The sequence below is a fragment of the Suricata suricatta genome, chromosome 4 (assembly GCF_006229205.1).
Source record: "Suricata suricatta isolate VVHF042 chromosome 4, meerkat_22Aug2017_6uvM2_HiC, whole genome shotgun sequence".
Taxonomy (NCBI): domain Eukaryota; kingdom Metazoa; phylum Chordata; class Mammalia; order Carnivora; family Herpestidae; genus Suricata; species Suricata suricatta.
This window is the reverse complement of record NC_043703.1, coordinates 54003765-54016911: the sequence shown is the minus strand read 5'-3', so window position 1 is coordinate 54016911 and position 13147 is coordinate 54003765. Positions and strand designations below refer to the sequence as shown.

Here is a 13147-nt window from a genome sequence, read left to right as displayed (position 1 = left end):
TCTTTGACACAAAATGAATTTTAAAAACCATATTTGGGGCGCCTGGGTGGCTCAGTTGGTTAAGAGTCCCACTTTGGCTCAGATCATGGTCTCAAAGTTCATGGGGTTGAGCCCGACATTGGGCTGTGTGCTGACAGCTCACAGCCTGGAGCCGTTCTGTGTCTCCCCCTCTCTTTGCCCCTTCCCCATCCATGTTTTCTGTCTCTCTCAAATATAAATAAGCAGAAAAAACAGCTTAGCTAACGAATTATTCTATTTCAATTTTTTAAAATCTAGTTTGAAATGCTGTGTCTGAAACTTTGATGAGGAAAGGAGTGAAGCCATTAAGAGCTGATAATGCTGCAGCATGAGTACATGCTTCTTCTCTGTTAAAAAAGAGTATTTAGATCTTTTGGAATTTAATTTCTTAATAAAACAGTGAAAGACTGAAGTTTAACAGTGAAGAAATCTGCAGAAGTGGGAAAACTACAATCAATACTGGAATTTCATAAGTTATCTCCTAAAGCTCTGAATAAGTCAGAAGATAAAAGGACAGAAAATAAAAGACATTCTATATAATTTTTAAAACCCTATAAATAAATATTGTTACCATTCAATTCTCTGCTTTGTTAATGTTAGGTGTAAGAAAGTGAAACAGAAGGAAATGTGACTCAAAGACTGGGGAAAAGGGATTAGGATTCCTTATTTATTACCAGTGTTTTAATGAATTAGAAATACAAATTGTTAGGAAATAGGCACAGAAGTCTGGAAGGATAAAAAAAAAATGATTATTTATAGTACAAACTTTCTAAAACATCAATTTAATAAACTTTTCCTTAAAAATGGAGAATAGGCCAACCCAACCACAACCTCCACAGGCACTGTGGGGCAGCACGCAGCTCAAGTGTCAAAGGACCTAGTTGGTGACAGGTAAATTGTGATGAAAAAAACGCCATTAGAACACAGCCCACACGACAGAGATGAACACCCTCATCACGACAAATCAGTGTGACTCTTACAGGAATGTGGTGCTTCTAGGAGGCACATTTTCAAATAAATAAATGAAGCTGTTTTTGGAGGGAACCAGGGGAACAAAAGAGACTAGAAATGATATAAACTTCTTCATATATGCCACCTTCTCTTCAGTAACGTCATCTAAATGAAGCAGGACATGTTTAGAGGATCAGTGCGAGCATATACATACCACAGGTTGTTTTGTGATGTCCACCAAGTCCTTAAGATTGTAATACTGATGTTTCTCAAATGCTGAAAATAGCATATCTAAAACGTGCTGTTTATCAGCTCGAGCTCGTTTTCCATCTTCTTTCTTTTTCCTTTCATATTCAATCTAGGTGCAAAAAGCAGACATAAAGGCATCAATCCAACATGCTCACTCTGAAATATAGGCATTCTCTTTTTATCACCCCAAAATATGATTAATTTCAAGCTGTAAGGGTACACTTTAAAGAGCAGTGGTTCAGGGGCGCCTGGGTGGCTCAGTTGGTTGAACGACCGAGTTCAGCTCAGGTCATGATCTCGCGGTTTGTGGGTTCAGGCCCCGCGTCAGGCTCTGTGCTGACAGCTTGCTCCGAGCCTGGAGCCTGCTTCGGATTCTGTGTCTCCTTCTCTCTCTGTCCCTCCCGTTCATGCTCTGTCTCTCTCTGTCTCTCAATAATAAATAAATGTAAAAAAAAACAAATTAAAAAAAAAAAAAAGAGCAGTGGTTCAGAACTGCACCCGGGCTCCTCAGACCTTGAAGGCTCTAAGAGTTATTAACATGCCATCTGTAAACCACTTTCATTATTTCCAAAAGCTTTATACAGTGCCTCCATTTGCCCCCCAAAAGCCTCTCTTTGCCAAATTAGAAATCAGTGTGGCTACTGATGAGCTCATGTTGATTAGAAAGTACAACTTGCAGCTCTTTTGTTTTTATTACCCAAAATACAGTAAAATAGTTTATCTAATAGATACAGTTTGGTAGGCAACATCTTTCAAAATTGAGGCTTTTGGGAACAGACAGAAGATTAAAAAGCAGGCAAATTATAGAAAAGGTTCTCTAGGAAGTAGAAAGTTTGAAAAGCAGTGGTAAAGGGAAAAGAATGTGGACAGTGACATGAGGCCTTTTCTCCTCCCGACTGTGTGACCTCCTTGAATATGTAAAATGAAGTAAGCTTACTAACAGAAAATGGTAATAATACATACTCAGTACTCAAAGGACAGGCAAACTATTTTTCCCAAATCCCCATTTTATCTTAACAATTCATGTAAACTCTAAATTCACCTGTATAATACACCTTTATTTGTAATATAAAAATAAAATACCTCTCATTCAAATAAAAACGACATTCTAGGATCAAGGGGTATGTTTGTCCTGTAATTCTGTGTACCACTATGCATGCTAGATTGAAAGCAGTGGCACTAAGAGAAGGTATAAACTTTCTCCTAGTGTTACCATTCAGAGATTTAATCAGTTGTAAAAAAATTACTTAAAAAAATTTTTATGTTATTAATTTTGAGACAGTGCAAGCAGGGGAGGGACAGAGAGAGAGGGAGACAGAGGATCCAAAGTGGGCTCTGTGCTGACAGCAGTGAGCCCGATGTGGGGCTCGAACTCACGACCTGTGAGATCATGGCCTGAGATGAAGTGAGATGCTCAACCAACTGAGCCATCAGGTGCCCCCCAAAATTACTTTTTATAAGGCAATCTACTGAATGGGAGAAAATACTTGCAACTAATATATTAGATAGGGAGTTAATATCCAAGACATATAAAGAACTTTTAGAACTTAACACCAAAAAAATAAAAACTAAATAATCCCAACAAACACCAATCTGATTAAAAAATGGGAAGACGACCTGAACACACATTATTCCAGAAACATACACATGGCCAATGAATACATGAAAAGATGCTCAAATCACTAATCATCAGCGAAATACAAACTAAAACCACAATGAGGTATCATCTTACACCTGTCAGAACGGCTAAAATAGAAAAGACAAGAAACAAGCACTGGCAAGAACATGGAGACAAGCGAACTCTCATGCACTGCTGATGGGAATGTAAATTGGCACCCTGTGAAAAACAGTATGGAGATTCCTCAAAAAAATTAAAAATAGAAATACTGCATGATCCAATAATTCCACTGTTGGTTATTTACCCAAAGGGAAAAAAACCCCACTAAATCAAAAAGATATATGCATCCCCATGTTTACTGCATCATTATTTACAATTAGCCAAGATATGGAAGCAACCTAAGAGTTCACCAATAGACAAATGGGTAAGAATAATATATATACAATGGAATATTATGCAGTCATGAAGTCACATCATTATGCATGATGAGATCATGCCATTTGTGATAACATGGCTGGATCTAGAGGTTATTATCCTAAGTGAAATAAATCAGACTGAGAGAGACAAACACCATGTAATTTCACTCACGTGGAATCTAAAAAACCAAATGAGTAAATAAGCAAAAGCAACAGACCTATAAATGCCAGAGGGGAGAGGGAAAGGAGAGGTGTAAAAATGAGCAAAGGGGAGTGGGAGATACAGGCTTCCAGTTATGGAATAAGTCACAGGAATAAAAGGCATAACAGTGGGGGCTGCCTGGGTGACTCAATAGGTTAAGTGTCTGACTCTTGGTTTCCCCAGATCAGGTCCCCATCTCACAGTGTGTGGGTTTGAGCCCTGAGTCAGGCTCTGCGTTAATAGCAAGGAGACTCCTGGAGATTCTGTCTCTGTCTCTCTGCCCCTTCCCTGCTTGCTCTCTCTCTCAAAATAAATAAACATTTATATATAAGAAAAAAGTATAACACAGGAAGCACAGTCAGTGATATTGTAATAGTGTTGTACGGTGACAGATGGTAGTTATGCTGTGGTTAGCAGAGCATAATGTGCAGAGAAGTTGAATCACTATATTGCACACCTAAAACTAATAACACTGTGTGTCAATGATACTCAAAAGAATTTTTAAAAACGTACTCTTTATTGAAAACATGCCTCTTATATTCACCACTTGAGTTGGTTAGGCTTTTAATTTTTAATTATTTTTAATTTTAAAAATAAGTTTATTTACTTTGCGAGAGAGACAGGGAGAGAGAGAGAATCTCAAGCATGCTCCACGCTGTCAGCACAGAGCCCAACACAGGGCTTGATCTCACAAACTGTGAGATCATGACCTGAGTCCAAATTAAGGTGCCCAAAAGCTTTTAATATTTTAAAGAAACACAGCCCACCTAGTAAATAAAGCATCAGCAGGCTCAATGAAAGCTGCCAGAGAACGTTTTCCTGTGCATCCAATGGAATTGACTATAACCTAGGCAGTAGCTTAGAAAAGAAAAAAGAGAAATGTATTTCAAAACCTACAGCTAAATTACTGCATAGATGCCATCCTTACATAGTTACACTTACTCTCTATAGTTTAACAATAGAGATTTGTTATTAAAGAGAGAAAATTTAGTTTCTATTGATGTTACATAGAGCAGAACAGCATGCCTAGAAGAGCTAGAGGCAAGACTGGAGAGGAGAGAGATCAGAGCAACTTATGACCAAGGAGAAAATCCAAGTCTTCCCAATATGGGGTAGATGGAAAAACATATGAAAACATGCATTTAAGGGCAAAGGCAGAAGTAGAGTGTCTGTCCAAATTCAGTGGGAGATGCACAGATAGTAAAGACCAAAAGGGATGGGCCGTTGGTCCATTCAAGAATTTTCTCTCTCTAGGATCAAAAGAAAGATAAAAGTGGCTCAGTGGGTCGAACATGTAGCCCTTGATGCTGGGGTCATGAATTCAGGTCCCACTTGGGTGTAGAGCTTACTTAAAACACACAAATCCAAGCAGGAGCATCTTTGGGATAAATGGAGAAATAACATGGAGTTTCTTAAGGGATTAATATTTTAAGCCCTGCTTTGTTGGTCAATGTCAAAAACACATATTTGCCTATTTACAATTGTACATAGTTTGCATCCTGAAACCCCCTTCCAATCTTGCACCTCATTTGAATGGTTTTATGTTTTGTATTAAGATGAACAATCCAGGGACACCTGGGTGGCTCAGTTGGTTAAGCATCTGACTCGATTTTGGCTCAAGTCATGATTTTCCGGTCTTGTGAGTTCAAGCCCTGCGCCCTGCTCTGTGTTGGCAGTGAGGAGCCTATTAGATTCTCTGTCTCTGTCTCTCTGGCCCTCTCCCACTTGTCGTGTCTCTATCTCCAAATATATCAACTTAAAACACATACAAATGAACAATCCAGAAAAGATGACTGCAAAAAAAAATAAAAAAGAGAGAGAGAGAGAGAGAGAGAGAGAGAGAGAGAGAGAGAGAGAGAGAGAACGAACAATCTGGACTTGGAGATAAAGTTGTTATAATCTTTTACTCCAGTAAAGTGTGGCATAAGAATAATTTAACTTGGATCTAGAAAAATAAAAGGAAACAGAATCACATTAAGAAAGGGTGAGGAAAGCCTACTGCCTTCCCACAGGCTTGCGTGGGATGTGGGATTTTATTTAGCCAGAGGCCACAGGTCCCCAAGAAAAATACTACCAAGGAAGTGAGGACTGAGTGAAGGTCCAGCGTTAGGCTTCTGTACTCGCTGTGTGGAGCCACAGTTGCATGATATTCCATGCGGCCCCCTGTGCCAACTTTAATTTATGCTGAGAGAAGGTAGGAGAGGTAAATTCAGGAAACAGCACAGAGAAATGAAGGCACATTCATCTTCCACCGTTAGGAGACTCTTCCTTGTGTAGAGAAGCTACGAAGATTAACAGGAAATGTTTTCAAATACAGACAATCTCCAACTACAATGGTTTGACTTAGGATTTTTCAACTTAATGATGGTGTGAAAGCAATATGCATGCAGTAGACACTGTAAGTGGGTTTCTGAATTTGGATCCTTTCCTGGGCTAGCAACATGCTGTGCGATCCTCTCTCACAGGGTGCATGGCGGCAGCCAGCAGGAGCTCCAGGTCAGCCATGCCACCACCGGAGGAAAGAACCCCTACTTTTCCTACTTTCAATACAGTACTCAAGACATTATGTGAGACAGTCAACACTTCATTATAATTTGGTGGTAGATGAGAGGTTAATGCAAGTGTTCTTACCACAGTTGAGGTAGGCTAGCCTAAGCTATGGTGTTGGTAGGTTAGGTGTACTAAATATATTTCCATCTTATGAGATTTTCAATTCTGATTGAAACCCCATTAAAAATTGAGGCAGATCTATAAAGAAACCTGCTGATAAAGCAAGATGGTCCACTTCAGAGAAGGCACACTCTGGTAGCAGAGAAAAACCTTGTACGTGTTTGTCACCAAGTTATTCCAACCCCAACATGTCTGAACCAAGAGAGCCCAAATCAAAGGTGAGAATTTAAAGTAAGTTGGAAAGGAACTTTAAAATCAATACTGAGAATAAGACTAAGAGTCAGATTAAGCTGTGGTTCAATGTTAATGAGCAGTGAGAAAAGCACCAAATTCTACACAGATCGTTTAAAAAATCTTTATTTATATGCTTCAACCTCAAAATTACTGTATTCGATGCTGGTGCTTTCCTACTTTAGAACTGAGGGAAAATAGACTAGATATGTGCTGTGTTAATGGTGTCTATTGATGGCTCAGTATCTGGGGGGGGCAGTACAATTAAACTTTATATTTGATCAGTAAATAAAAACACTTCGAATTACAATCTGAAAACTAAGGCATATAAAATAATAACAGCAACAAATTGGCAATATTAATCCTTATTAGAGAAACTAAAGTAACAGAAATTTAATTTACTTAAACACAAAAAGCAAAATAGAATGTGTCTCTAATGTCCTCAGGGCCTCTACTGTGGGAGAAAAATACTGTTTTAAAACAAAATTTCTGTAGTAGAGCATTAGTTAAATCTTTTTTTGGTAATATCCAAGACAGGTTTATAATCTAAATTTTACTCTGGGGTAGCAAGTAGTTCCAATGGACGTATGTAAAATTATAAAAACGAACTGAATTGATTTCCCTGGTCATTAAATTATTGACAACTAACTTTATACACAGGACAAAACTGAGGTCCTGAGGTAACTTTTTTCTTTTTAAAACTGAACAGCATAGAAATGACAATCTTAATACTGTAGTCCTTACATGTATGTTGTACAGACAAAATTAATTCTACAAATAAACTACAAATGTTATGAACTAGTCTATTAAGGAGAAGACTATAACGTTGACATAATGTTATTTCTTCTCTTTTTAGCTCTTTTCCATTTGGGCATTTTGTTTTGTGCTGGCACACCAGCACTGTAAGCAAATGGCGATACTATCTAACTCGTTAGCAGCCACCATAATGTATTACTGGGATAGTTACTGAACCAGAAATGGCTATTATGTGTATTTTAATTACCAATATTATATCTGCTCCAGTGACCATAGATCAATGCACAACCTGTTGCAGAGAAATAAATGTCAATTCATAAAGGACTTTAAACTTAGTCCCCAATTAAAAATTTTACAATCCAAAAAAACCTGCCATATGCAATTTTTCGCTCACAACAGAAAACAAATTATTCAAGACTAACATGCATCAAGTATTAAGAATCCATTGTGGTTTGGTATAGAGATACTCATCCATCATTACTGAAACCTTAATCACTGAAAACAATTATAAACGCCACCCACTGCCAATTAAAATACTATAATACAGATGTCTGTAAATTTCTAGATTGTTGATTGCTTTGTCAAGGCAGTCTTCGTGAAAGCTTTTAACTTTTGAAGTGAGCATGACAGTCTTGAATATCATGGTTTGCATTTAAATTCTTACAAAGATCCTCCTCACCCCTAATGCTTCTATTTTCGCAGAGTGTGTTGTTATCTTCCGGGAGGAAATTAATTCTTTAGAGTCAGTGAGTTCTTGGTGTGCAAATTCAAATGGACAAAGCATGCAGCACATTTATACTAATACTAGGCAAATCCTGCTGATAAGCCTTTATGATGCAGTTCTACAGACATCTATTATTCATTTAGCAAAATTCCAAATTTATACATAAAACTAAAAAACCAAACCCACTACAACAAAAACAAATCCAACAACCTTAACACAGTTGGTTGTCACACAGAAGGAAATAGAAAATAAATTTTCTTCCTAGTTCCTAGGAAGAGATCTCAAAATTTTGTGTAATCATTTGAATCCCTCCAACAATGATGCTCTAGTTAAGTTTTTCTAATTATCACTTTCTGATCAAGAGTTGTTGCCAGGAAAAAGAAGGAACAGAAAAATATTTTTTAAAGCTGGGGGCCAGAGAGTATGATAAAGACAAGAAAATATTATTTCTTCATAATTCCAAAACCTTAGGTTTGGTGGAAAGAGACCTCCTGGTCTCCTCTCAGGTATTATTTTTGCTCCTACCCCCAACAGGAGATGGCAGACAGAACTATGAAAGTCCTCGATTTGAGTCCGTGGCTGGATGCTACAATTACCCCGGGAACCAGAAAATTTTTAGGATAGTTGGCCTCCACAGTAGATCAATTAAAATCAATCTCTGGAGGTATTTTTCTTCTTCTTCTTTTTTTTAATTAATAGTTTACTGTCAAATTGGTTTCCATATAACACCCAGTGCTCTTCCCCACAAGTGCCTTCCTCCATCACCACCACCTCCCCTCCTTTCCCCTCCCCCTCCCCCTGTATTTTTCTTCTTAAAAAGCTTCCCAGGGGATTCTAGTATATAGCTAGCACTGAGAACCGTTATCCAGACAACAGAAGACAGAATTCCTTATAAGAAAAGGCCTAAAAATGTAGTCTACTCGTGAGAAGTCTGTGAAATTTACCCATGCTAGACAATGTCCACGAAGCCAACAAAACCACATACAGAAGCACCCTCATTTGCAGAGATGGAGGGAGTTGGAAGGAATCTAGCCTATCAGCTAATTCTATGTACATCAAGCTGTAAATTATGTACTATTATATTAATGTGCATGGATATTTTAAACCACACACAAAAATTTAGGGGCATGAAATAAAAAATAAAACATTATTTTAAGAGTAAGTTTTGCCAAAATTATAAAATACATTTTGGTTTTGTTCTGAAAAGATAGTATTCAGTCTTCACATTCTTGATGCTTAGTTTTTAGGTAAATTCTAAATTATAGTGGGTTTTTTTGTTTTGTTTTGTTTTAAATAGTAGCTTTGTACCAGCAATAGCTAGTTCAACTTAAGGTCTAACACACACATAAAAATAAGGGTCACTATGTCAGTTATCTTCAATGAGCCTTCAGCCTCAGGCCTTGGAGGTGGTGGCAGCAGGGGACCTACAGGTTACACTTCTCAGAGTCCCTTGCCAGCTGGTTTAGCTGGGGCTCTGCCAACGGGGGAATCAAAAGTGGGAGGACGGAAGATTCCTGCTTTTTGTGTGTGTGTTGTATGCCTCCAGCAGCAGCAGCCTTCTTGTCTCTGGTAACCAGTGCCCCTCTCCCTTTTCCAACTCCAGCCTTCCACATTGTATTCATAAGCCATTTTGTAACCAATTTCCCCAGTTAAATCCTTCTTGCTTGAAAATCTAGTTGCTTTTGTTTCTATGACAGATACTCACTGAATCATCACCAAAGACAGGAAATGACAAGCCACATTTAAAATGATATTGCTAATTTCCTTTTTGAAATTACAGGGCCAAGTTCTTGTCATATCAGATTACATCATCACTGTTTCTACCTCACACAGTGACTGATAAAGAGGTCATTAAAAAAAATTTTTTTTAATGTTTTATTTATTTTTGAGAGAGAGAGACAGCATAAACAGGGTAGTGTCAGAGAGAGAGGGAGACACAGAATCTGAAGATAGGCTCCAGGCTCTGAGCTAGCTGTCAGCACAGAGCCTGACGCGGGGCTCCAACCCATGAACAGGAGATATGACCTGAGCTGAAGCTGGATGCTCAACTGACTGAGCCACCCAGGTGCCCCCAAAGAGGTCATTTTAGATAGAAGTATCAGTTTTTCTACTTTCTTGTTCACATATATTTGCTTTATTAGTATTAGTATATTATCTTTATAGGAAACTTTAAAACCATTTGTTTTATTTTTTTAAAAACTGAGTTTAACTAATTATAGATACTATAATATAAACCTCTCAATTTAGCACTGAATCTAAAAAGCTGAAAGGAAATGAAAATGTGAGGTGCTGGAAGTACCATTGTCAAACCATCAGTGTTACAAAATTCCTATTCTTCTGCTGAAAACTGACTAGCACAGGGACTGCATGAGCGTGCTAGGGTCAATCCACAGTATTTCTAAAGCTCAATTTCTTTCCTTTATTCCATGAAAAACAAGATAAATACAAGTTCCATTATTTCTCCCCTCACTCAATGGCCCTCCTGTAAATCCTACTTTGACAAGCCATTATTTCCCAAAGTTTGTTTTTACAAACACTTCCAAGGATGGGTGAAGGGAAATTTAATGTTCAAATGTTTGCAAAATATAGAATTAAATAAGTTCCAAGGTCCCTCATTTTAATATATTAAAGTGTCCATTTGAAGAGAATATAATCAGAACCTACAATTTCTTTTAACCCAGAATCATTTTACACAACTCTTTTTTTCCCCCAAAAAAGATTGACAAAATTGGTGTTTCAAAACTTTGAAAAATGCTGACCTACATGAACTAGTTTCAAGTTCAGATGTGTAATGAAGATGTAAGGTAAAAGAAAACCACTTACAGAGAAACCTAACAGGTCCTATCTTACGGGTAAGGTGAGCGTTTTCATGGCCAAGTCTTTGAAAGAAGGAACATTCTAAATTAGAATTCTAATCATATATTCTTTTTGGCCCAATAAATGCTTTCTGAATGGCAAGTATGGTAGACATTATATCCCAGATAGTTTGTGAACTAAAGAAATAAATTTGAATTTAATGCTTAGAATAGCTCCATGTACAAAGTAGGAGCTCAAATATTTGGAAATGATGGGAATCTACCCCCAAAACCAAGAGCACATGACATACACTGTATGTTAGCCAACTTGACAATAAATTATATTTTAAAAATTTTGGAAATGATTTTATATGTATTCTACATACAGTTGACCAGGTTTGAACTATGTGGATATTTCAATACTGTAAATGTATTTTCTATTCCTTGTAGAAGAGAAATTATTTTCATAATAACATTTTCTTTTGTCTAACTTTACTATAAGAATACAGTATATAATAAATATAATATTCAAAATATGTGTTAATTGAATGTTTATACGATCAGGAAGGCTTCCAATCAATGTAGGCTACTAGTAGTTAAGTTTGGGAGAGTCAAAAGTTATACATGGATTTGAGTGTGGGGACTGGGGTGGGGGAGGAGTCAGTGCTCCTAACCCCCACACTGTTCAAGGGTTAACTGTACTTGGAAATTTATTTTTGTGCCACAGGTGGGTGGAAAAGGTTCTGGGGTAAATGCAAGGTGGGTTCTTCTGATCAAATGCAGGGATACAGTTTTAAAAATATCTATGTCATTTTCCAACCCCTTTCAGTTTTTATAGAAAAGTTTTCCTTACATTTATGCTGAAAATTGTATTTGACGATCCTCACCTGTTACAATGAAATACCATGCTTCATGTTTACATAGTCCACTATATTTGAAATGTTTGAAACATTTCAACATTATATGGAATTTGAAATTTTTATTGAATGTCTTGATTATATACCCTGGGTCATTCTTGTTAAATTTTATTAATGTTTCTCAGTCTTCTAAAAAAATCAAAGTTTCCTTTTAATAAAAATAACAGAAGCATAATACTCTTAAGTTTATTTATTTATTTTGAGACAGAGAGCATAAGTAGGGGAGAGGGGCAATGAGAGACAGACAGAGAATCCCAAGCAGCCTCCACGCTGTTAGCACAGAGCCCCATGCAGGGCTCAATCATAAATAGTGAGATCATGACCTGAGCCAAAATTCAAGAGTCAGATACTTTACTGACTGAACCACTCAAGTGCTCCATAAAAGCTTATAATCTTTCTATAGTTGACATTATACTATAATACTGGATATGTTTTTAAAAGCTATGTAGGTACCCTCATCATTCTGATATACTCCCATGGGGGAAAAGAATTACTAAATATTCAAATAATGCAACATGATAGATTAGGCTCAATCTTTACTTTTATATAAACAAAAATCCTTCCAAACATTACTGTATGGCTCGTTACCATAACTACATTAGTATAATATCTCACCAATGCTATAACAACCTTATTAGTAAAGGCTGATACCATGAACTGCTGCTTAATGTTAAAAAGTCTTAAGGTAGATGATTTTTACCATTGGGTCCTACTAAGGAGTTCAGGATATAATGTATTCATACTTATTTTAGTAGCAAAAAGAAAATAATATAGAACATCCTAAAAATAGTAAATCTGAAATATGTCTTCTAGACCTGCCAAGTGGGTACAGTACCAATGTCACTAAGAATATGAACTTTGATACTAGCAAAGTGCCAGCTGTGATTGATTTTCCTTTTGTCTCATAAACAGTGATAGGAGATCATCATGGCAGGTGCTAACACTCTTTCCAAGCTTTCTTACTTTTCTTTATTCCAACAAAAACCTTTACTGACCATTCATTGTAACAATTCAAACAATGCATACTCATTTAATGATTCCAACAATTTAAAAAAAATTTATAAAGAAGAAAATTAGAATAAAATCATTCTAGCTCCCACCATCCCCAAATAACAACAGTTAAGTATTTAATCTTAATTTTGGACATTTGTTTCCAATCTTTGCCTCTCTTAAGCAATAGAGAGAAATGCTACTGTATATCTAGCTTTGGGTACTTATCTTTCTATGCTATGTCCTTAGATACAAGACTGCTAGGTCAAAGGATATATTCTTTATAGTGTTTTTGACACAAATTATCAACCTTCTCTCCAGAAAGATTAGGTCTCTTTATAGCTTATGAAAGTATAGTCATTTGTTGTCCTTACTGTGATAAAGAGGAAGCCAAAAAAGTAGACTTTTATCTACATGTCTCAATCAACAGACAATATAAAATATCCCTCTTGGATTACCAGACACTGATTCAGCCTGTTCTCTTCTTCTAATCTACATTTCCCCTAAACCATAACCAGAGGCTGTGAAATGAAAGCCTGGCTGGATGCAAATGAACTTTGACTTGCTTAATCCAGATAGTGTAGCAATTTTAAAAATCTGAATGTCTTTA

General features: G+C 36.8%; 1 protein-coding gene across 1 annotated transcript in view; it reads right to left on the bottom strand.

The window, feature by feature from the left end:
- GTF2F2 (general transcription factor IIF subunit 2) overlaps positions 1–13147 on the bottom strand; it is a 156549-nt gene that overhangs the window by 13490 nt on the left and 129912 nt on the right. Inside the window, exon 7 of the mRNA XM_029936711.1 lies at positions 1184–1327. Within this exon, the coding sequence (XP_029792571.1) occupies positions 1184–1327 (144 nt within the window). The remainder of the gene's footprint in view (positions 1–1183; positions 1328–13147) is intronic.